Here is a 23,853-nt window from a genome sequence, read left to right on the forward strand (position 1 = left end):
AAAACAACAATAGGTGGCGCCAAATACATATAGGTCCAGTTCAGCATTATGCCAGACAGGGTTACTAAACAAGTGCTAGTCGGAATCGCGCACAAAGGGTTCAGTACCATTATTTAGAAAATGAGCAAAAAATTACGTTTGTTGTATGGGAGCCATCCAAAATATTGTATTCAGGTTTTCAGTATTTGTTATTATAGCAACAACAGAAATACATCATCTGTTAAAATTTCAACCCTCTAACTATCACGGTTCATGAGATACAGCCTGGGGCCCGATTCTCCTAAGTTCATCATCCTCCGAGCCTTTTTCCCAATCATGTTGGGGTCGGCTTCCAGTCTAACCGGATTCAGCTGAGTACCAGTGCTTTACAAGAAGCGACTGCCTATCTGACCTCCTCAACCCAGTTACCCGGGCAACCCGATACCCCTTGGTTAGACTGGTGTCAGACTTACTGGCTTCTGACTACCCGTAACGACTGCCAAGGATGTTCAATGACAGCCGGGACCTACAGTTTAACGTGCCATCCGAAACACAGCCAATGGTGTCTAAGATATACTTAGAAAGTACATACAGACTTAGAAAAGTTGCATTGGTACTTGCCTGACCTGGGATCGAACCCGCGCCCTCGTACTTGAGAGATTGGTCCTTTACCCACTAGGCCACCACGACTCTCCGATTCTCCTAAGTTAATAATGTCAAAATCGAATCGCAATATGATCGCAATAGCAGTTTTAACCATATCGGGCATTCTGCTACTAATAAAAGACCAATCGTATTCGATTGACATTGACTGCTATTTTGGTGACTTCCCAAAAAGGAGGAGGTTCTCAATTCGTCGGGACCTTTTTTTTTTTTTTTTTATGTATGTTCACCGATTACTCAGAGACGCCTCGACCGATTTGCAAAATTTTTTTTTTGTTTGATAGGGTTTACCTCCCAGGTGGTCCCATAGTCACCAGGTCAGGATCTGATGATGGAAACCCTGAGAAATCGAGGGCAACTTTCGAAAATCGTAGGCATACGTAGGGTAAAAACTTGACACTAAGGCGCATGTCTGATAACACTATGCAATGGTGAAGGCTTGGAACTTGAACACTGAATGTGTAAAAAACTACCTCGTGTTTGGGCTTATTTTGTTCGTATTGACGAGACCTTTGCAACAGTGAAGGTTTGAAGCTGACCTGATGATGGAGACCAGCGAAGGTCGAGAGAACTCGACAATTTAATATGTAAACTACCTCGTGCTTGGGCTTATATTGTTCGTATTGATGAGAACTTTCCACTGCGGATATGACATGCAAAAAAGCTAAAAATAAAAAACTTTTTACAAAAAAATAAAACCGACTCCCAAAAACACTGAAAAGCAAAAAAAAAACTATTCTTAGGTGCATCGGCCTAGAAGTCGGTGGCGTTATAAACTTAGTTACATCCATTAGACACCGACTTCTAGGCCGATGCACCTAAGAATAGTTTTTTTTGCTTTTCAGTGTTTTTGGGAGTCGGTTTTATTTTTTTGTAAAAAGTTTTTTTGGTCTATACGGTAGTTTGCTGTACAATCACTTTGCAATCGAAAATCATTTGCAGACAAAATGATTCATTATTGAATGACAGAAAAGGATAAAAACGTTTATTTCAAAGAAAAAATAGCGGAATGCCACATACGCTTCAATCGTAATCGAGTCGGGATTGGATCTCAGTCGAATCGAGTCGAACGTGAATCGTATGTCGCTTAAGTAAAATTAGGAGAATCGGGCCCCTGGCGACAAACGGACGGACGGACAGAGGAGCGAAATCAATAAGGTATAAGTAAGGTAAGGAACCCTAATAAGACTTGAAACTGTGTTCTCGAAAATTCTAAATACAGCAAATTTCAAAGGACAAAACCACTGAGGAGATCGCAGCACCAAATTTTTTTTTTTCATTTGTTGATCTGTGTTATTATACTCGGGAAACTACGGACCCCTACATTGAGCGTGGCCTGACACGCTCTTGGCCGATTTTTTTTCGTAGGGGTTTAAATGGCAGTTAGAGGACGCCGTAGAAATTTCTCCCAGGGCGCTGGTAGAGTTAAAACCGGCACTGCATAAACATAAGCCTTATATTTCGGTCTCTTACCTAAGTTAGTAAAGAGAGTAAGCTCAATAGACTGGTTCAATAAAACAAATTTAAAATTAATTATTACGCCATTTATATTTGACAATCAACAGTTCCATATAAACATTAGCTTACACAATCTACATAACATGACATCACGAAGGTACTTTACAAGAGGAAGGCACTTCTAGAAGGAAGGTACAACTATACACATCTAATTTTATATTAAAATCGCTAATTAACTCGCTGACCGATAGTTCATTTCAGTAGGAACTAGAGGCAAGCAAGCTTGATAAGACTTTTATATAAAAACTCACGTTTAAAAATAAAATGTGGTTAAAAATCAATTCTTGTGCAATAACAAACGTTACTTAATCAATTGAAACATTATTTCAAGCATTATTTTATTTGTTGCATATAAGTCCTATCAAGTCTGTTTAGCTGTAGTTAAGTACCAACTCCAATGGAGTATATAGAAATAGGATTTTGTTAACTGGTCTGCAAATATAGTGAAATGATTTAGGACATATGTGAACGCGCATTCGTCATATATGTATAGTTGTGTAATGTCAGAGAAAGATGCTTTGTGATTAATATTTACGGTCCAATACTCAATCGATTTATCATTTTAATTAATAAATGTTACATTTAATCATTACATAGTACCAATTTCGTTAAAATATTATAAATACAACAAACATTGCGCAATTGCATCTAACCACGTTTTAAAATGTTCATTCTTCAAATAGATTGTTTATTTTAGAAATCCTACAGAATAGAGAAAAAAAAAGTATATTATAAAAATACATTTAATGAATGCCAGAAAAATAAATAATAATAATTTGTACTGTACACACTAAAATAATGTGACTCTTGATACTACGCTTAAAGTTGAAATATTTATTGATTACTTAACAATATTTTATTGAGGTCTTCTTCATCAATAAATTAATAAAAAATAAAATGCTCGCTATAATAATACTCTTACTAAATATATTTGTTTGATAGTTCATACGGCGAGGAAATTATAACCCTCCTGGGGTTGTAAGATAAATATTAATTTTATAGAGCTTTTTACAAAAATATAATTATGATATAATCACATGAAGTCTACTCTATAATACTCACACCATTAATCTCAGTATACCCATTAAAATATGTATTTATTTAACACCAGAACCAAAGCCGTATGAACTTAATATACCACAAAAATAATAAAAAATATATCATCATTATGAAAAAATGCCTTAAAAATAAAATCGAAATTCGACTATGAAAATAAAAATACATAAAATAAATTGTATAACCCATTTGTAAAATTAAAGTGATTTTCGATTTGATAAAATAAATTCGACTAATCTATCGATAACCGTATTCATAAATCGCCGACATTTAACAGCGCTAGGCAGTGTTCAAAATAATATTTAATACTATATCAAGGTAACGTAACTTGAAGTATATCGATTATTATATTCTAAAACATTTCATCCATAGTGCACAATAATTTTACACCTCTAAATTAAAATATGATATACCATATACCTCTATATTTTGAAACGTAAAATAATCGATAAAATATCTCTAGAATTATCGATACTTTGGACACAACTATTGTGCACTATAAAATATTATTATTTTTAAACTAAGCGATTCTAGCGGCACTATTAGTGCTTTTATATTTTAAAAATATGATCTCACATGATATTTAAAATATAATATATTATGACCCTCCATACGTTTAGTAACTATCGCGTATCTGTACAGTAAACGCAAATTAAATGCATTGTTATGAGGCACCGCTAAAAAACTTGATTTTCATACTAACACAATTTTAACGTAGAAAAATACCAAATAATCTCAGTATTTGATTTGAGGCTGACCCAGAAAGTAACAAAATATTTGTTCAAATTAATATACATCGGAATACTCAAACGCCGCTCAATTATAATAAAAGCTCAAATATCATTATCTATCTTAAGTAAATTAAGATTAGAACAAAAATCCATTTTAGAAGTACAGACAGTGTATCAACCTACCCCATTCTTCAATAGATTTATTGATTTCTGACACTTCGCAAATATTAGACATTTAAATAAACTGCTTTTACGGATTTTATCGCGGTAAGAGTCTGCCATGGATGCTGTAAAGGACCCGAAACGGTGATTAAATAGTTAATATAACCGCGATAAAATCCGTAAAAGTAGTGTAATTAAATCTTCAATAGATTTTCAACCTTATCACAATAGTGGAAGGTTAATGTTCGATTGATAAAAGATAGATTCGGGTCAGCTGATCAGCCGTGCTTAAAAGTTAACGTAACGTTTGAGTATATCGAGGATATTCTTTACATTTCTTGGTGTAAAAACTAAAGTTTTTTCGGCATTTAATGCTTCATTTTTTCCTTGATCGGCCTCGTTATATCTCAAGTTTTATCTAAACTACAGAGTTCAGGTCATACGTATGTACATGTAATATAGTTTGTGTGTTTATATCTTGGACCGTGGCAGACTGACGACGTCGCGCCACCAGGGGGCGCGCTCGAAGGCGCCGGGCTGACTGAAGAATGCTTTCTGGATGTTTTGGTAGAGCTGTGGACGAAAGATATTGTTTTATATGTAGAAAAAATCTGTCTTTTTCATTGCTGGGACGTGACTTGTTCTCTAAAGCCCGTAGGGGATATTTGCACATAGTGAGACAAAAATATCTTTGCCCACATCGCGATTTATAATCAATGTTTTTAGCCATCATTTTAACGAAAAAGAGATATTTCTGTAAGTCCCATCCCAAAATCGTAGCACTCTCCCGCTTGTGTATTTTAAATCTACTTCAACATGAAAATAATGGGATTTTCAATTTCAAAGTTTATACATAAGAACATTAATAGGAGGGCAAGACTCCCAAATCTTTAGTGTCAATACACAAACAGCATCAATACTACAGTAAATAACTCACATTGCCATCACTCTTGCCGAGCACAGAGTTGAGCACGAAGTCCGTCGGCGCGAGCGCGTCCACCACGCTCACGATCTCGCCTTTAAGCTCGCTGCATAACTCTAGTATCGCATCACGGAGTAGTCGGGCTAGTGATTCACCCTGACGAACAAAAAAACATTTGGAAATAAAAATCAACATATTTGTAACATTTCACAGAAAAAAGCAGGAATGAATAATTAAAAACCGGCCAAGTGCGAGTCGGACTCGCGCACCGAGGGTTCCGTACAAATGCTGTATAGATAAAAAGTGAGTTTCGCGCCAACCGTTCAGTTTAGAACAATCATAGTTATGGTAATTTCGTGAGAGTCAAAATAGTTAATATTTTTTATTTTATAATATAACTAAAATAGTAGGCCAGTACCTTGTAAAAGTTATTTTATTGAAGTTATTTATATACAACATTTTATAGTCATCATTCAGAAATCTGATTGAAAATAACTAATTATGTCTTAAAGGTCATGGGGCATATCTGACCCGCTTTGTAAAAAGTGGCGGACATGAATCAAAGTAGTTTTAAATCGTGGAGAATGGTATGACGTTTCTTTGAATATAAATATTTTATTAAAATTCCATGGAGACGAATGTCCAGGATCGTTTGAAAAATATAAAAGACAAGCAGTTTCAGAGGATTGTACAGGTTGCAATGCTAGTTTTTATTGTTAAAGCCAATCCGGATGACCAGGATCTGATGAGGATCTGGAAACCCTGAGAAATCGAGGGCAACTCTTGAATATTGTAGGCACGCATCGAGTCATAACCAGACATGTGAGTGTATTTTTGAGGGTACTGGTAAACAGTGAAGGTTTGGAGCTGATTTGATTATGGAGACTACAGAGAGTCAAGGGAACTCCCGAACGGTATGTTGCAACTACCACGTGTTTGGGCTTATTTTATTCGTATTGGCGAAGACTTTCCACAAAGATAGGTTTGACTGCCATTGTGGGATCGACAGCTAAGATCAGATATAGTTATGGGAACTCCTTTACAATTTATAACGTAACCTTGTGTTGGAGCTTATTTTATTTTAGGTGATGAGAATTCACTACTAACTTGGGTTAAAGCAGCCATTGCAGGAATGGGATCTTTTATTTTTGAGGGATTAATCACCTAAAGAGCCCCAGTTTCAGGTTTTTTTCGAAACCGCCTGACGACTTGTAGCTGTCGAATTGTAACAACGACTTCTAGAGAGTAGGATTCGGGGCTGCTGGCTTTACGTTTCTAGAGCCTTGACAAAAGTGTAATTCTGTCCCTTTCTTTGTTTTATAAAGTCGGCATTATTTTATTTTGTAGCATTTTACAAACAAATCCAACTTCAAACATATAAAAAAGCAACAAGAAAACAAAAGCAAGAAAGAAATTAAAAAGATGTTAGGTGCATCGGTCTAGAAGTCGGTGTCTAGAGGATGCATCTATATTTATTTAACCACCGAGATCTAGACCGATGCATATAAACAGTTTTCTTGTTGTTTTAGAAGTTGTTTTTTTTTTTTTGTAAAAAGTTTTTATTTTTAACTTTTGTGAAAAGTTCTCGTCAATACGAATATTATAAGCCCAAACACGACGTAACTAAAACATACAGAGTTCTCTCGACTTTCTCACGTCTCCATCATCAGATAAGCTCTAAACCTTCACTGTTTGATAGTATCACCAGACATACATCTGAGAATCAAGTTTTAATCCTATGCATGCCTACAATTTCTGATAGTTGCCCTCGATTTCTCAGGATTTCCATCATCAGATCCTGACCTGATGACAATGGAAATAAACGGCGAGTATACTCTTTCACTACAAAAAAATGATTTCTCAAATCCGTCAAACTTGGTCGTTTAAATTCCCCATTGAAATGAGGAAAATATTTGATGTTTACACCTGATTTTCTCTAGATTCCCATGGTTCACATTGATGCCACTAATGCCATAGTAAATCAGAGCCTTTATCATTATACTGTGCTATATTTCGTTCGTATCCGCCGTGGGTATGGTTTTCATACTAAGGTGCCCAATGACCTTTGAATGATTTAAAATTTTTCACAGTTTAGAGGCCATTATGCTCGCGCCGAATCCTCCGAGATTAGTAATACAGTTCTTTTATACACATGTAGTATCGCATAGATGTCACCACTCGTACACTAAAGTTCAGAGAAATTTAGATTTTAATGTAGGTAGATTGATAAAGTAAAAAGAAATCATTTTGCGGGTAGGCGGTGTTCAGTTTTGCTCTCGCATTTTGTCGTAGCTCATTCGCATTTTAGTGCTCCACCACTCAACACTATTAGCGGCTCCGCATTGAGTTAAAATACGTATATAATTATGCCAAAACGCAAAAGTTCTCGGTCGCGTGAAGAGGATATAAATCACTACAAAAAGAAAATAAAACGGTTAGAACGAAAAATCCGCGAACGACAATCCAGTGAAAGTGCTTCAATAAGTGCATCGGAACCAGAACATGTGGTTTTGCTTGAAGAGGAATATGGAGCAGGTACTTACCTTTTTACATAACAAAAGTGTTGTTTATTTTGTAATTATAACCTCTACGTATTTACGTACGACAATAACATGCAACCTGAACAGTCATTGGGGCTGTTCGACGCATTAAACTACGGTTGGCGTTCCTTCCATTGGGGATTGTAACCTAACCCTAAAAAACATTTACGGACTATCGAGCCCGCTATATTTTCTTAGTAAGTTATCGAACTTACCCACTAAAATTATCATATCTATGATAATTTTCAGACACACCTGCATTACGGCCCGATGATTGGCTATTAGATTGGCCCGAAGGTGAAGTCGTTCCTGAAAACTCAAGCAACGTTCCTGAACCGGAGCCAGGCCCTAGCACCGCCCCGGAGGTACCTCCTCAGGAACATACCACCGCTAGTGACCCAAATACTGCAGAGTTGGACTCGGAGATTTTGGAAATTCTGGGCGATGATCCTAGCAATACCAATACATACGGTCCGGAAATACGAACTGAGCTCGCAAATCGTTTACTACATGTAACGAAGCAGGGTCTCGGTAAGGAACAACGTAAAAATCTTGTCTCTAAATACCTATTGCCAAAAAATTGTGCTCAAATGGATGCACCTAAATTAAACAAGGGCATTGAAACCAAACAAAAACAAATGTCTAGTGCAATAGCCTGTTTATCCGAAATTATCAATTCACAACTAAATACCGCATCAAAAAATAACGAATTGTTACAAAAGTTAATGGACGTAAGCCGAATTCTCTGTGACCTGCAGCACGCAGATTCCATAACAAGGCGTAATTTCATTTATTCGCCCTTAAAAACGATATGAAAGAACACCTGAAGAACACTCAGATTGATACATTTCTTTTTGGTGAAAACTTACCGGATACGTTAAAATCCGCCAAGGCGGTTAATAAATCAGGAATTGAACTGAAAGCAGATTCAGACAATAAACCGGCAAATAGAAAGGGAACAGCTACAAGGCCTTTAAACCGCAAAGCTCCCCCCCAGTCGCGCAGGCCGCCTGTGGGGACGGGGCTGCCGGCGCCGAGGAGCCGCGAGCCTGCAGCGTCGCGAGCTCCGTACCCCCCTCCGCCGCCGCCGACATCAGCGGCCGCCGCACGCGCACTCATCGAGAACGTCATCACGACCTCACCCCCGCCGCCGCTATTAGATGATGCAGTTAAGTATGCCGGCCGTTTATCCCTATTCTATGACCAATGGGCTACTATTACTAATGATCGTACCATACTTTCATGGATTCGAGGTTACAAAATTCAATTCACTTCACCTGTTGTTCAATATAATCTCCCTTCTAAGCCAAATTATACGGATACCGAAAAAAAAAATTTTTTTGTAGAAGCAATTAATGATCTTCTTAAAATAGGCGCCATTTCTGAATGTCTCCCATGTGATAACCAATTTATATCGAGTATTTTCCTAGTCCCAAAACCAAATGGCAAGAAACGATTTATTTTAAATTTAAAAAATCTAAATAAGTTTATAAAGACTGAACATTTTAAATTAGAAGATCTAAGAACAGCGTTAAAAATTGTATCACATAACTGCGAAATGGTAACAATTGACCTAAAGGATGCATACTTTTTAATTAATATACACGAAGATTCTAGAAGATACCTGAGATTCTGCTACGAGGATAAAATGTTCGAATTTAATGTCTTGCCATTCGGACTCAGTACAGCCCCATATATCTTCACAAAAATATCCAAACCTATAGCTAAATTATTAAGAACTGCGGGTTTCCTGTCCACTGTATATTTAGACGATTGGTTATTATTTGGATACTCCCGCCAGGAGTGTTTAAATAATATGGAGTTCACAAAAAACCTATTAACGTCACTTGGTTTCATTATTAATGACAGCAAAAGTGTTTTGTGCCCTTCAACAAAATGCAAATTTCTGGGTATGATTATAGACTCTTCGAAATTCGAGGTTAGTCTACCACAAGATAAAAGGTCACGAATGAAGTCTCAACTTGAGACGTTTTCAAAATTAAATCATTGTAGAATTAGGGCGTTCGCTCAGCTACTAGGGTCTTTGGTGTCTTGTTGTCCAGCCATTGAGTATGGATGGCTACATACTAAAGAAATGGAGAGGTGTAAATACCTTAACTTGAAAGATCATGATGATTATAATCGTTTTATGAATTTACCCGAATCACTCCAACCAGATTTTAACTGGTGGCTTAATAAAATAGAACATTCTGTCCATAGGATAAAAACTGATGTCTATCAAGTTGAGATATTTTCTGACGCCTCAACGACGGGGTGGGGGGCGGCTTGCGGAGGAAGATCTGCGAGCGGCCAGTGGTCAATGACGGAACGAGAACTCCATATTAATTATTTAGAATTGCTCGCCGCATTCATAGCCCTTAAAATATTTGCAAAAGATTTTTTTGATTGTCAAATACTACTACGTGTTGACAATTCAACGGCAGTAGCATATATAAATAAAATGGGGGGTATACAATACCCACACCTTACACAAATAACTCGCGATATCTGGAACTGGTGCGAGAGTAAAAATCTATTCATTTTTGCTTCATACATTAAGTCAAGTGACAACAATATTGCAGATTACGAATCACGAAGAACCCACCCGGACATTGAATGGGAGTTGTCCGACTGGGCCTTTGAAACACTCACCTGTACTTTGGGTCATCCGAATATTGATTTGTTTGCGAGTCGCATTAACAATAAGTGCGACACATACATATCATGGCACCGCGATCCTGACGCCTTTGCCACAGATTCTTTTACAGTTTCTTGGTCAAATTATTTTTTCTATGCTTTTCCGCCATTCTCGGTCATATTAAAGACACTAAGAAAAATAATTACCGACAAAGCACGAGGTATCATGGTTGTGCCACTCTGGCCCACTCAACCATGGTACCCTATGTTTAGATCCTTACTCATATCAGAAACTGTAACATTTCCACCTAAAAGCAACGCTTTATTATCTCATTCCAGCTCCCGCCGGATACACGACTCGATTACCCTGGTGGCAGGAACATTATCCGGAATGCATTTTCAAGGAGAAGCATACCCAAATCATCACTTGACATAATGCTAGCATCACTGGCACCTAATTCCATGAAGCAGTATGAAGTGTATTTTAAAAAATGGTGGGTTTTTTGTAGCAACAACTCTGTAGATATTTACAATGCATCTGTACCCACAGTAATTTATTTCTTAACTCAAGTCTTTAATGATGGTGGCCAGTATAGGACCCTTAATTCATGCCGATCAGCCCTATCGTTGATCCTAGGTCCAGTTGTATCCAATGATGATAGGTTAAAAAGGTTTCTTAAAGGGGTATTTCGATTAAAACCTCCAAAACCCAAATATGATGTTACCTGGGATACCAACCTGGTTTTAGATAAATTAAGTTCATGGCACCCTAATGAAGAATTAACTTTAGATAAACTTACATATAAAACTATTACATTATTAGCTATTTCGACGGCACAAAGAGCCCAAACTCTTTCCAAAATAAAACTCAGCAATGTTCAAAAGTCCTCACAAAGTATATTTATTAAAATCCCCGACTTCATTAAGACCTCTAGACCAGGTTGTCATCAACCAGTCATTAACTTACCCTTCTTTTCAGAAAAAATATCAATTTGTCCGGCTTCAGCCTTACTGTGCTATATAGAACGCACCTCAACATTAAGAACATCAGATGATGTATTCATAGGATTTAGAAAACCTCATAAGGTTGTAGGTACACAAACGCTTAGTCGCTGGATAAAGCACACACTCAGCGAGTGCGGGGTCGACACCAGCGTGTTTAGTGCACACAGCACGAGACACGCTGCGTCGTCGCGTGCGCATTCACTCGGCGTAAGCTTAGATGTGATCCGCAAAACAGCAGGCTGGAGTAGGAACTCCATGACCTTCGCAAAATTCTATCATAGGTCTGTCATAAAAGACAATAATGATAATACTCTAGCGGAAGCAATTATAAATCAAACCAAGTAAAGACTTTAGTAGTAGTTAGATACTCACCTATTTAGTGAATAATATTTAATTCTATAATACCAATTAAAAAATGTACCTCTAACACAGCCAACTGTGATAGTTACTATAATAATAATTGTTTTTCAGTTAGGCATATTAGATAATGTATCTAGTTTAAGTTGGTGATTTTCTTTTTATCAACTCTGTTAAGAATCGTTGATTACCTAATTCATGAAGTATAAGTATATTATTATTTTTTTGTTACTGTGTAAACTGCTCATATAAAAATAAAGCCATGTCAGTTTAACATTGACACAGATTTTCATTGATGATATTCCCGCCCTAGACATACTCTCAAGATCTACATGTGTATAAAAGAACTGTATTACTAATCTCGGAGGATTCGGCGCGAGCATAATTAATGATTAAACGAACTTACCTGTACGTGAAGTTCTATCATAATTATGCGAGCGCCGAATCCGAAGAGATTAGTAATCCCACCCCCCCAATGATACCTATCATAACCCTTTACTATACCGGATTCCGGAAATACATCAATGAATTACAGGATTTCTTACTCTAAACTATATGAGCTACGACAAAATGCGAGAGCAAAACTGAACACCGCCTACCCGCAAAATGATTTCTTTTTACTTTATCAATCTACCTACATTAAAATCTAAATTTCTCTGAACTTTAGTGTACGAGTGGTGACATCTATGCGATACTACATGTGTATAAAAGAACTGTATTACTAATCTCTTCGGATTCGGCGCTCGCATAATTATGATAGAACTTCACGTACAGGTAAGTTCGTTTAATCATTAATTATATTTAAGAAGTGTTTGATATGAATTTCACTTTTTATTCAAAACTTTAATATCTCTACGCGTTCATGTGAAAAAGGGTAGGTAGTAAGTTTATAATTATTAAAAAAATATTTTATGTCATGTAAGCAAAAATAATATTTTAATATTTTATGTAACTTCAAATTTATCATTTTCGCAATTTTTCCTTTATCTGTACTATATAACGTTGCTTCGTGCCGAATTTCAAGATTCTGAGTTCACGGGAAGTACCTTGTAGATTTTGATTCCCTAGCGTGTGACGGAAATTCGTCTAAGGTGTCGGTAAAACTGCTGTATCTTTTGATCGCGTTAACTTAGAAGTTTGATTTTTTAATTGCTTAAAGGGACAATAGACCTAGGTATTTGGTATAAATTTCAATTTGGTACCTTTATTCGTTCGTGAGAAATAAGGTAGTAAGTTTCATTTTATTAAAATATTTTTATTATATTATATAACAAAAAAAAATGAGATTTTCGCAATTTTTCCTATATTTGCATTATATAACAATGCTTCATGCCAAATTTCAAGATTCTAAGTTTACGGGAAGTACCCTGTAGGTTTTGATTCCTTTGCGAGTGTCGAGAATTTGTTGAAAATATCGACATAATCGGTTGTATCTTTTGATTAGCTTGGCTTAGAAGCTTGATATTTTCACAGCCTAAAGGGACAATAGACCCGAGTATTTCATATGAATTTCAGCTTGATACGTCCACGCGTTCTTAAGATAAAGGGTCTTGACAGACAGACAGACAGACAGACAGACAGACAGACGGACAACAAAGTGATCCTATAAGGGTTCCGTTTTTTCCTTTCGAGGTACGGAACCCTAAAAAATATCAACAAAATCAATAAGATTTCCAAATTTTGATAAAATCTGCTTTAAGAGCCTTAAAGAAAATCCAAGAAAACCATCTGGATGACTTTTGGGACAGTTTTTAATCTGTCCCAAAAACTTAGCAAGATGTTAAACATGGTCTTTTTTTTCAGTTACCTCTCCTAACGCTTAAGATAAAATAGTTCAGAATTTCTATTTATTCTAATCAACTAGTTCTGGGTTTATTGTTAGTCACAGTTATTCAGACACAAAAAAAATTAAAATTATCATTAATCATAAACTATACATACCTGTGAATATCCTCCTTGATACAACTCAACCAGATGTTGATCTAGAGACCAAAGCCCATACAAGCAAAACAGCTTATTCAGCACCGGTTGTAGACTCTTCTCCTTCTTATCCAGCGATTCAAGGAAGAATATAATCGCTAAATACTCTGCATACGTCTTCGTAAGGTCCCGCCATTTGTAAACTTGTGACTTCGCCCGTGCTTCGAACTTTGTCAAGCCTTTAGCGATCTCTGCTTCGTATTTCTCGTGAGTCTGTTTGAGGAGATAGCATATTAGCCATCTGTATGTGGTTGTTATAACTGTAAAGAAAAATAAAGGTAATTTTAGTTTCTGATTGTGAACTGTTCATTATGTTTCTTATAAATGACACTGTGAAAATAGGATTGGACCCACAATTGATCCTTGTGGAACACCAAGCTAGCTTAAGCGAAGTTTCTGTAATATTAATCCATTTTATTTCAATTAAATCATTTACCAAAGTAAAAATATGTAATTTAGAGTCTAAAAGCTTTAATTTAAACTCATAATAAAACTTAACATACGTGTAATAATCAAATTTTAAATGATGAACGCAATCAAAGGCTTCGAATAGATATTAACCGACTTGCTGTTGAATGTAAAAATATTTTTATTTATAACGATCAATGCCAAGGCCCACAGTTAAAGTAGTTTTTTGGAGATTCTTGCCGGCTCTTCTCCATGACACCAACTTTTTGGAACCGTGCAACCAGTGTGACGCTTCGTAGAAGCCTGCAAAGGTTTTCTTCGTAAAAATACTTACATTCCCTAGCGGGCTGGACCTTATTCGGAGCAGCCAGTTCAAGACAGTTGGACACGTTCCTAAACAAGTTACAATATACTTACATTCCCTACTCTTGAGCTCGTCAGTTATGGTGCAGCGGAACTTGGCTTGAAGCCAGCGCTGCCAGTCCATGAGGAAGGTGACGGTGTGGAGCGGCGAGTCCACGGCGCCGCCGCTGCGGGCTGCTTCGAACTGCCGGAGCAGCCAGTTGCCTGTCTGCTGCGAGAGCACGTTGTTGTCGCCCTCGTACGTGACTGTTGCTTCGTGGTTGCTGCGGATGTCGCCTAGGTTGGCCGCCTGGAGTAACGAGCAATTAGTTTATTACTAGATAATATAAAAACCCAACAACTCATTTTTTACTATTTATAAGGGGCCTGTAAAGGCTCTTTCGAAACGAAAAGGTAGTCGCTAAGTTCCAAGAAATTTCTCATGGAACCGGCAAGAAACTCCATATTGTTCATTTTGTCAGTGTTTATTTGACGTTCAAATTTTTTTATTCAATAACATATTTCTAAGAACCTGGTTTGCTTCAGTTACAAATTTTGCCAAAAGACCTTGTATCTGAAGTAAACTTCTTAGGGCAATATCTACATCGGTATATCGGCATACGGTGAAAAAATATTACAAAACAGTAGTTTGGTAGGTAGATAAAAAGTTGCATTGTCCATTTCGAATCTTACAGTCGTAAAGTACTATTCCGATTATTTTGGATTGCCACATATGACAGCAATGAAGATACATATATTTTTTTACCAGTAATACTCATACTCACTTTCAAATATCCATGTCCGCCACAGGCCTCCCTGCACTGCTGTGCAGCAGACAGCACGGTCCACGTGAGCAGCGGCTTGCTGCACGACACCATCGCGTGGATCTCGGATACTGCCTCGCTCTGTAATAGTACAATTAGGCTGCGTTTCCACCAGAGATGTGCGAGGATGCATAGCGAGGGATGTGTTTGTAAAGAACCAATAGGATCGCTTCATTTAACTTGCCTCGGTCAGCACAGCTCTGGTGGAAACGGCTCAGCGGAGCTAGATTTTTGCGCATACAAAACAAGCGCGGGATGTGTGCGAGGGATGTGTACGAGGGAAGTGTGCGAGGAATGTGTGTTGAGAAAGATGTGTTGCGAGGTTTGCGCATACTGTACCAGCCAGTCCATAGACGGAGTTTGTTGGAAGTAGAAGTGCGCAAAATAGATAATAATATGGATAATTGGAAAAAGAAAATACTTTTATATTTAACAATTTGTGATGAAGAAATGGAAGCAGAAGATACGGAGTTTATTAGTTCTATAATTTTGAGCAATACAAGAACACACAGGTTTTGGATACGTAACCATATTAAATATCATCGATTACATGGAGAATTCTTTACCTTTTTTCATACGGCTGATGATGAAATATTCGAAAATTCTTATCGAGTATCTAGAAGTAACTTTTATGAGTTACACAATTTGATTGAGAACATTATCAAGAAAGAAGACACTCACTACAGAGAATGCATCAGCACCAAGGAAAAATTGGCGGTATGTTTAAAGTAAGTAAAATAGTTTGAATCAATTTTGTCTTTATTAAACATATTAATTGAAAAGTAATCATAATCTGCAAAATAAGTAGACAACAAGTTCCTCTTTTTCATGGCAAATTAGGCTCTGTTCCTACTTTGTTTGAAGTATTTGGCGTTTGTAGGTCTGAATGTTGTGTTCCCGGAGATGCTGGTTGTACAGCTTCCAGTTGGAAAGATGAATCCATCTGGCCCACTGTTTTATTTGTATTTCTACCAGAGCTTGAAGAATAACCAAGTTGTTCAGGATCCAGCTGAGGCGGCAAATCCATCTGGCCTGCTATATTACTACCTACTGCTATACTGCTATCAGAGCTTGAAGAATAACCAATATTTTGATTATACCACGACAGCACGTAAGATTCTTCGGCTTCGCTAATCATATTAAAAAGTTTCCTTTTTAAAGGAACTTGCATGTAATCTGGTAATTTTTTAAATGTTTTCGCCATTGAAAGAAAAAAATGATCAGTATCATCGCAGTCCGTTGGTTTTAAAAGTTCTCTTAATTCTTGCCTTTCTTTTCGAAAATCTTCTTGATTTTTCATATGTTTTTGTATTAAAATTGATAATTCATCGCCTTTTTTCTTCTTTGATGATGACGGGGTGACCGAATCTGTTGAAATGCCTGAAGTTGAGGCTATTTCGTAAAGATTGTTGGGATTGTCAGCTTGATTTGGTGTATGTTCAGTGCTCTGCGAAGAGTCATCTTGGTTTAATGAATATTGAGTGCTTTGCGAAGAGTCATTTTCATTATTTGGTGACGAAATATCCTCTTTATAACTTGACTCTCTATCTCTGTTGGCCATGTACGGTAAAAGAAATTCCATCAATTTTTGGTATTTCCATTCACGTGTTTTGGTTGTAGCCTGTCCGCTTTTTTTAGATTTCTGCCTCTTTAGCGCGTCCCGATGGCTATCCCGTAGTTGTTTCCAACGATACTTAGCGCTTTTCACTGAAATAATAGAAAATTATGATTAGGAATATAACATTTTTATACCAAGCATGTTGTCTTACAGATCGCAAAAAATCAGTAACAGGTAAAGAGTACTTTTTTATTTGTTAATTATTTTTCTTACTATTATTATAAACATTCCTTTTTTTGCAGGTATTTATCCACGGGCTCGTCGTTCACACGATTGGCAGAAAATTTTAGGATTGGAGTAGCAAGTGTGTCGAGAATTGTGGCAGAAGTTTGTAATGCTCTTTGGCTTGTTTTACAACCTCTTGTTATTCCAAAACCTACCAAAGACGACTGGAAGCGAATAGCAAAGGATTTTCAAGAGCTATGGCAGTTTAAAAATTGTTTGGGGGCTCTAGACGGTAAACATGTTTATATAATGTGTCCTGCAAACACTGGGTCCTCTTTTTTTAATTACAAACAAAGATTTTCTATAGTGCTTATGTGCTTAGCTGACGCTAGGAGAAAGATTATAATGGTTGATGTGGGATCCATGGGAAGATTTAGTGATGCTGGAATATTTGATGATAGTGTTTTTGGAAAATATTTGAAAGAAAAAAGATTGAATCTTCCAGAACCTGAACCATTATATGAAGGAGGTGAACCAGTACCATTTGTATTCATTGGAGATGAGGCTTTTCCTTTGATGGAAAATTTCATGCGCCCATATCCGCGGGACCAGTTAGACCAACAGAAACGTATATTTAACTATAGACTTTCGAGGGCACGTCGCATTGTAGAAGCTACATTCGGTGTATTGGCACGAAAGTGGTATGTGTATCGTAAAGACTTTGAATGCAGAGTGGAAACGGTTGACAAAATCGTAAAAGCCACATGTGTAATGCATAATTTTTTAATTGAAAGACAAAGTAATTATTTGGATTGCATTGATAACACAAATACAAGTACTCTTGTATCGGTTCCTAGCATTTCCGTCGTCGTGTCAAGTGATAGTTATGATGTAAGAGAGAAATACTGCTCTTATTTCAATAATCAAGGAAAAGTGTCATGGCAGGATACTCGTATTTCGTCACGAATTCATCGCACACAATAAATACCCAAATATTGTAACTTGTATTTTAATATACCTGATTTTAATACATGATTATTACTTACCATCTTTATATTGTATTTCTTTGACTATTTCCTCCCACGCAGCGTCCTTAGTTTCATTACATTTGTAAAATGACAAAGAAGTGTTCCACAAACACGGAAACTTTTGAACGGCATCAATTAATTTTTCGTCCATTATGCCACGCAACCGTACGACATGCGTACGACTACAAGCGCTTACGACAGCAAAGTGAGACGTGAGCGCAGCGCGGTGAGCGGCAGGCAGGCGTTCGCGTTACTCCGCTCCCACTACACCGCACCCCCGTCGACACATTTCACAGCTTCGCAACGCATCCTCGCGCCACACATTAATGCGCATTTTCACAGCTCCGCTACACATCCTCGTAGGCACATTATCATCGCACAGCTTTGGTGGAAACACCCACACATTTTCACAGCACAGCTAGACATCCTCGCACGACACATTTCCATCGCACATCTCTGGTGGAAACGCAGCCTTAACATTTAACCTAAAAATCGCAGTTGTAAAGCTTGGTGCAGTCGTCCCGTGAATGACCATCTTGTCCTGACGAGTTCTTCCATCTTTCGGAAGGCACAATATACTGTTGGGTCCCGACTATCATTTAAACATCTCTGGCAGTGGTAACGGGTAGTCAGGAGGTTGCCCGGGTAACTGGGTTGAGGAAGTCAGATAGGCAGTCGCTCCATGTAAAACACTGGTACTCAGTTGTAGCTGTAGTTCCTACGGGACGTGGGTGACACCGCTGGCGGAAGTTAGTTTAAATTTAAATAATGGCATATGAAAGAAGGTCATTATAAAATGTTACTTACCAAGTTATCAACTTTCATCCCCGCATTGGACTTCTCGACAATACTTAGGTATACTCTGCTAAAGTTTTCTATGTACATCCTAAATACTACTGCGGCCGCTACGTAGCCGAATAAACGCCATTGCTGTGAACAACAGAAATATTTTAGTATTGTTATTACATGTTTCTTGAGTTCTGAACATAGTGAACCTTATTCCAACCACATAGTGTTTACATGTGTGTACTAGGTACACGATTTACCAGTTACTTTAAAGTCGTGTATGTATTCAAAATTGACGTTTTAGTCTTAAAATGGTAGTAAATAGTATTTTTTTTATTTGGAAATACTGTCAAAAACTCAAACAATGTTCATCAACCATATCTAAAAACACTAGCCCGGAATTCACCTTTAACGCAAAAAAAAATAATTGATATCCTTTCAGGAGCTATGCCACAGAGTCTTAACAGCCCACATTTTCCGAAGGGGGTTAAAATTATAATAATTTGTTCTATCTAAATCATCAAATCCAAAACTGACATGTAACTCGTACTCGATGAGCGAGATCTCGTTGTCTCTCTCGCCGAACTGCGTCCGCGTGGCTGCGTAGCGAATCGCGATGGCGACTGCGCTCGCTATGGAATGGCAGCTCTCCTGCATTATGCCGATACGACCTGGAAAGAGTAAAATTAATAGTAAAAGCTTCTTCTGGTTTTTAGTTATATTTTAACTCGTAACTAAGTAAGAACCGCACGGGTGGATTGATCATAAAGGGTGGTCCGGTTCCTAGATGGTTGACAATCCGTTATAACGAGTTCATCCGTGTTTCAGAAGGCTCGTTTATTTACATGACACGTTTATACATCATTCACAATTGTTAAGGGTAGTAAGAAGCCAGATAGTCTGACAACTAGCTGTACCGAGATGCATCTGATTGCCCGGGTAACTAGGCTGAGTAGGTCAGATAAGGCAATCGTTTGATGTACTAAGCTGTATCAAGGTGCATACACACTGGTACTAAGCGGTATCAAATTTAACTGAAAGCTGACTCCAACATAGCTAGTAAGATGATAGCCTGTTTCGTAGCAAATTGGGACATAATACATTATAGCCAATAATCAAGCAATTTTTAGCCTTTGAAGATCTAAAGACCTTAAAGGTTGCTATCAGAAGTCTTTTTTAAGGTATCAGCTTGATTAACATACCTGCTGAAAGGTTCTCTAAGGCAGCTCCCAGTATCTTGGAGGGGTCTGAGAAGGAGGACTCATAGACGCCCTCCTCTGTGACGTCAGCGGTACGGTTGAGTAAGTTTTCCCGTGGTATCCTGTACTGGTTGAACATTATGAACCTGGAACAATATGATGTTCATATTAGTTAAAATAGAATCTTTGCACGATGAGAGTAGACAGAAGACTGTGTGCTAATTCAGATTATATTTTACTAGGTAGCCGTTTTGCCGCGGTTTCACCCAAACGAACTACTGCCCGTACCGGGACAAAATATAGGTTATGTTACTTGCAGATAATGTAGCTTTGTAATGGTGAAAGATTCTTTTAAGTAAAATTCAATGTTTTTTGGTGAGGTACAAATATTCATTTCTATCTACATAATTAAATAATAATCACTGTAGATACCAATTAAACTTGTTTAGTAAGTTGGATGCAAGAGTATAATGATCAATAATCAGTCACCCCAAATCTCTGACTGCTTTTCAAAACAGGTAACTCCAACGGTACTCTTAATGATCAGGTTAGGTTTAAAAGATTTCATCATCATTAAAAAACAGTTTTTTTTTTATAATACCTTTTTACCCAGCTGCCAAGACGGGTGTTTCATGTATGCCTTATTATTTTCTAAATCAATTAGGATCAAAATTACATACAGATGGCCACAATAACATGAGGATAATATTATTAAAATAACTGACGAAAGAAAGGGCGCCATGACGAGGGTTTAGTTATTAAAATAATTGAGTAAGGAAAAAGATACACATAATTCTAATCTGGAAAAAAATAACAATCAAACGACTGGGTGCATATACCCACTAAAACTTTATTTTTGTGAAAGGTTACTAATTGGTATTTCCGTGACACACACATACCTACTTATCAAATAACTAACAGACATTAACTTATATAGATGTAATAAATCGTACGATAAATAGATAATTTCATTCATAATACCTACATAAGTTTAGTTTTAATTAAGTATTTTCCTCGACCAAATGATGACACCGACATAGGTACTTCAAAGTAATTTCGGCAGATAAGTTTAAAATTCAGTTGATGATACCTTATCTGCCATATAATTTCATTGATATTTTTTATTCATATGGATGGTCATACGAATGCAACAAAGTGTGTGCTAAGTAATGGATGGAGAGGAAGAGGAAGACCTAAGAAAAGATGGGTGGATTGCCTGAAAGATGACATGAATTCAGTCATACTGAGACTCACTCCTTTCCTGGGAGTGAGTCTCAGTATGACGAGTGACAGGGGAAAATGGAAGAGGACATATTGCGCCGACCCCAAATAAAATGCAAGAAATGGAAACAGGGCAAGAGGCAGAAGACTGATGCAACAATTGTGGAAAATAATATTAGGCTAAGGTTTGAATTACAATATTTTTTATCCATTGCAGAAACTTGTCGATAACTTTTCAGTTTTAAATCAAGGGTTTTGGGTATTGTGAAATATGTAAAAGCGATTTTGGTTCTGTTATTTTTTATTGTTTTAATGGGACCTGTATAATTATCACCACTTATTTTGTATATGAAATAATAAGTTAAAAATAAAATAACTGAACGCAATATCGATAAAATTATTATTATATTACAAGGCTTAACTTTAATTGTTTTATTTTCCTTCCTTAATCCATCAAAAAATACATATAATAATTCCGATTTTGCTGCGTTTCACATAATTAACAATTCACACCCAAGGTTTTTTTGACGAGAGATAATAATCATTAAGTGCTGAATCTTGAGATTAAGGTTAAGATAAGAGGAAAGTAGTACCTACTCAAGTACATACAACGTTTTATCAATAAATTATAGTCATATTGCTTATTTACATGTACTGAGTCACCGGTATTTCTTAGCATTTCAGTGTTACTCATTTAACTATTGTGTCGATTAAAATTACGTGCATTACATCAGGCGATTTCAACATAATTTTCCTTAATATTGGCTACTATCATCATCATCATCATATCAGCCAATTGCTATCCACTGCTGAACGTAGGGTAAAATAATGATATGGAATATAACGTTTAGTTTTTGTTTAATTCCTATCCTTTTTAAGGAGCGTGGAGAGCATAGAAGATCGAATAATGTTCTGTGTAAAGTACATACTATATTAATATGTCACTCATTTATACTGCTTATGTCTATCCTAAAGGGTTCATTCGCCCTTATAACAGGCCTCTTAACCACGTCATAGTTGCCAAGCACCTCGTAATTTATTACATAATATATCAATTCTACATTAAAGGTGCCGTTACAGATAACTGATAAACCAAACGATCATAAAGAAATACTTAGAAAACGATAAAAAAATGAGCAAACGTCTCGCGTAGCTGATAATAGCGACCTTGATAATGCTAACCTACTAAGTAGTTGCGAAAATATGACTAAGTTACTTGAGAAACTACTAAAGAAATATCTGAAGTATCAGTACATTTATATAGATATAAATTGAAGAGTTTGTTTGTTTGAAAGTGATAATAACCCGACCTACAGTCGGAAAAAATAACAAATTATTAAAATTATTTCAAAATACAAGCTGTTGATTTGCATCCGTGCCATAGTAAAGGACGTAATTATACTAATGATTCTCAACCCAAATCAACAAAAAAATTGGTACGAAAATTTTTGATTTTAATTTTTTTTCGGAAATTCGTCAGTGCCACCTACCCGTTTTCAAACTCGGCGCGTGTGTTACTGGCCTCAAAACTGTGCTGCGCCCTCACACAAACGTAAACACAAAGCATTCGCAACGATCACTCATGAATTTCATTCATAAAATTGGATTATTTCTGAAATACTATGACATTACAATGACATAAAAAGCAGCGCATATTAACTATTTCCCGTCTACTGTAATTCCAATCGATTATTTACGTAATTTATGTCCTCCTGCTGAAGTATGGCACAAATGCAAATCAACACCTTGTATTTTAAAATTATTAAAATTTACAAATTATTTCAGTGTTAGATAGCCCATTTAGATGATAGAAGAGAGGATACTTTAGGCTACTTTTTATCCAGATGCGCGGACAGGACTCTGCGTGATACGGGTGAAACCGCAGGCTGAAGCTAGTATATGAAAATAGTTGGACTTTGGACTTAGCATGAAACTTAAAACTGATCATTTTTTGCAAGAGTTGGACTTTGATAAATTGCTCTCATTATGTTTTTCAGTTAGTTACATGCTATCAAACAGGCTTTGAAATCGTGACTACATGAGCTCGATTATTCAGTTTTAACTATGGACTTTGGACTATAGAATAGTCTTATCATTATTACATAAATAATTGGACAAAAAAACAGTGATTCACTAGATAATTTTCCAATACTTAGAAATGTACTGTGGAAAATAACTTTTAGACCGACATTTCCTCATGAGAGATTCGTATTTAGATAATATCGGAATGAGATAACATTTCTCTTGAATGTTAATCAGAAACCACTTGAGAAAAGATGCAAAAAGATAAAAATTCAATTTTATGAATAAACATTGTCGAAAGAAAAGCGGTCTTTCAAAGAATACAACAAAAATGCGTCGTTCGTAATATTTTGTTTATCTTAGATATGGCTCAGTTTTAGAAATACCTACTTCAAAACGTTTTACCAACTTTTTAAATGGAGAAGAGGATGCATACAACTTTATTAGGGCCGGTTGCAACAAAATTCCTAGTTTCTTTATTTCGTTAGTCTAGTGATTGCAAGCGCGATTGCTGAAAATTCCTGTGTTTTCAGAAACTTTTACACTAGTACTAGGATTTAAAATCCTTGTTAGGTCATTGAATCTACCCATATAATAATATAATACTTGATAAGATGTCCTTTGTGACTAACAATATTTTTACTTCGCAATATTCTTATCGATAGATACTAAACACGTTCATAATTATTA

At 36.6% G+C, this 23,853-nt stretch overlaps 3 protein-coding genes across 5 annotated transcripts in view; 1 reads left to right on the plus strand and 2 right to left on the minus strand.

Annotated features, from left to right (window-relative positions):
- Positions 1 to 2,171: 2,171 nt before the first annotated feature.
- The window catches only part of LOC124630890 (peroxisomal acyl-coenzyme A oxidase 3-like), a 44,505-nt gene continuing 22,823 nt past the window's right edge, over positions 2,172 to 23,853 (minus strand). Inside the window, exons 7-14 of the mRNA XM_047164929.1 lie at positions 19,924 to 20,066; positions 19,259 to 19,392; positions 18,743 to 18,865; positions 15,086 to 15,205; positions 14,376 to 14,610; positions 13,512 to 13,810; positions 5,047 to 5,187; positions 2,172 to 4,682 (exon numbers count right to left, since the gene is read on the minus strand). Coding sequence (XP_047020885.1) covers positions 4,581 to 4,682; positions 5,047 to 5,187; positions 13,512 to 13,810; positions 14,376 to 14,610; positions 15,086 to 15,205; positions 18,743 to 18,865; positions 19,259 to 19,392; positions 19,924 to 20,066 — 1,297 coding nt within the window. The 3' untranslated portion in view covers positions 2,172 to 4,580. The remainder of the gene's footprint in view (positions 4,683 to 5,046; positions 5,188 to 13,511; positions 13,811 to 14,375; positions 14,611 to 15,085; positions 15,206 to 18,742; positions 18,866 to 19,258; positions 19,393 to 19,923; positions 20,067 to 23,853) is intronic.
- Positions 15,310 to 17,961, plus strand: LOC124630891. Of its 3 annotated transcripts, XM_047164931.1 has the most exons (3): positions 15,310 to 15,852; positions 16,985 to 17,199; positions 17,413 to 17,961. In XM_047164931.1, exons 1-3 carry the CDS (start codon positions 15,380 to 15,382, stop codon positions 17,889 to 17,891), a joined length of 1,167 nt encoding a protein of 388 aa, XP_047020887.1. In that variant the 5' UTR covers positions 15,310 to 15,379; the 3' UTR covers positions 17,892 to 17,961. The 3 variants fall into 3 exon arrangements, with proteins under 3 accessions (XP_047020887.1, XP_047020886.1, XP_047020888.1); XM_047164930.1 differs by having other exon boundaries at positions 16,985 to 17,961; XM_047164932.1 differs by lacking the exon at positions 15,310 to 15,852 and adding an exon at positions 16,781 to 16,916 and having other exon boundaries at positions 16,985 to 17,961.
- Positions 15,863 to 18,086, minus strand: LOC124630892. Its single transcript, XM_047164934.1, has 2 exons — positions 17,954 to 18,086; positions 15,863 to 16,831 (listed from the first exon to the last, which is right to left on the minus strand). The coding sequence occupies exons 1-2, from the start codon at positions 18,084 to 18,086 to the stop codon at positions 15,951 to 15,953; spliced, it is 1,014 nt and encodes a 337-aa protein (XP_047020890.1). The 3' UTR covers positions 15,863 to 15,950.

The sequence above is a fragment of the Helicoverpa zea genome, chromosome 6 (genome assembly GCF_022581195.2).
Source record: "Helicoverpa zea isolate HzStark_Cry1AcR chromosome 6, ilHelZeax1.1, whole genome shotgun sequence".
Lineage (NCBI taxonomy): Eukaryota > Metazoa > Arthropoda > Insecta > Lepidoptera > Noctuidae > Helicoverpa > Helicoverpa zea.

What these genes read in the sequence shown, in the direction of transcription:
- LOC124630891 (XM_047164930.1), top strand. Translation starts at nt 15,380, where the DNA reads ATGTGTGCGAGGGATGTGTACGAGGGAAGTGTGCGAGGAATGTGTGTT. An exon ending in AAATTGGCGGTATGTTTAAA is followed by an intron (nt 15,853 to 16,984) that starts GTAAGTAAAATA and finishes CTTTTTTTGCAG; the next exon opens with GTATTTATCCACGGGCTCGT.
- LOC124630892 (XM_047164934.1), bottom strand. Translation starts at nt 18,086, where the DNA reads ATGGACGAAAAATTAATTGATGCCGTTCAAAAGTTTCCGTGTTTGTGG. An exon ending in AGAAATACAATATAAAGATG is followed by an intron (nt 16,832 to 17,953) that starts GTAAGTAATAAT and finishes CTATTATTTCAG; the next exon opens with TGAAAAGCGCTAAGTATCGT.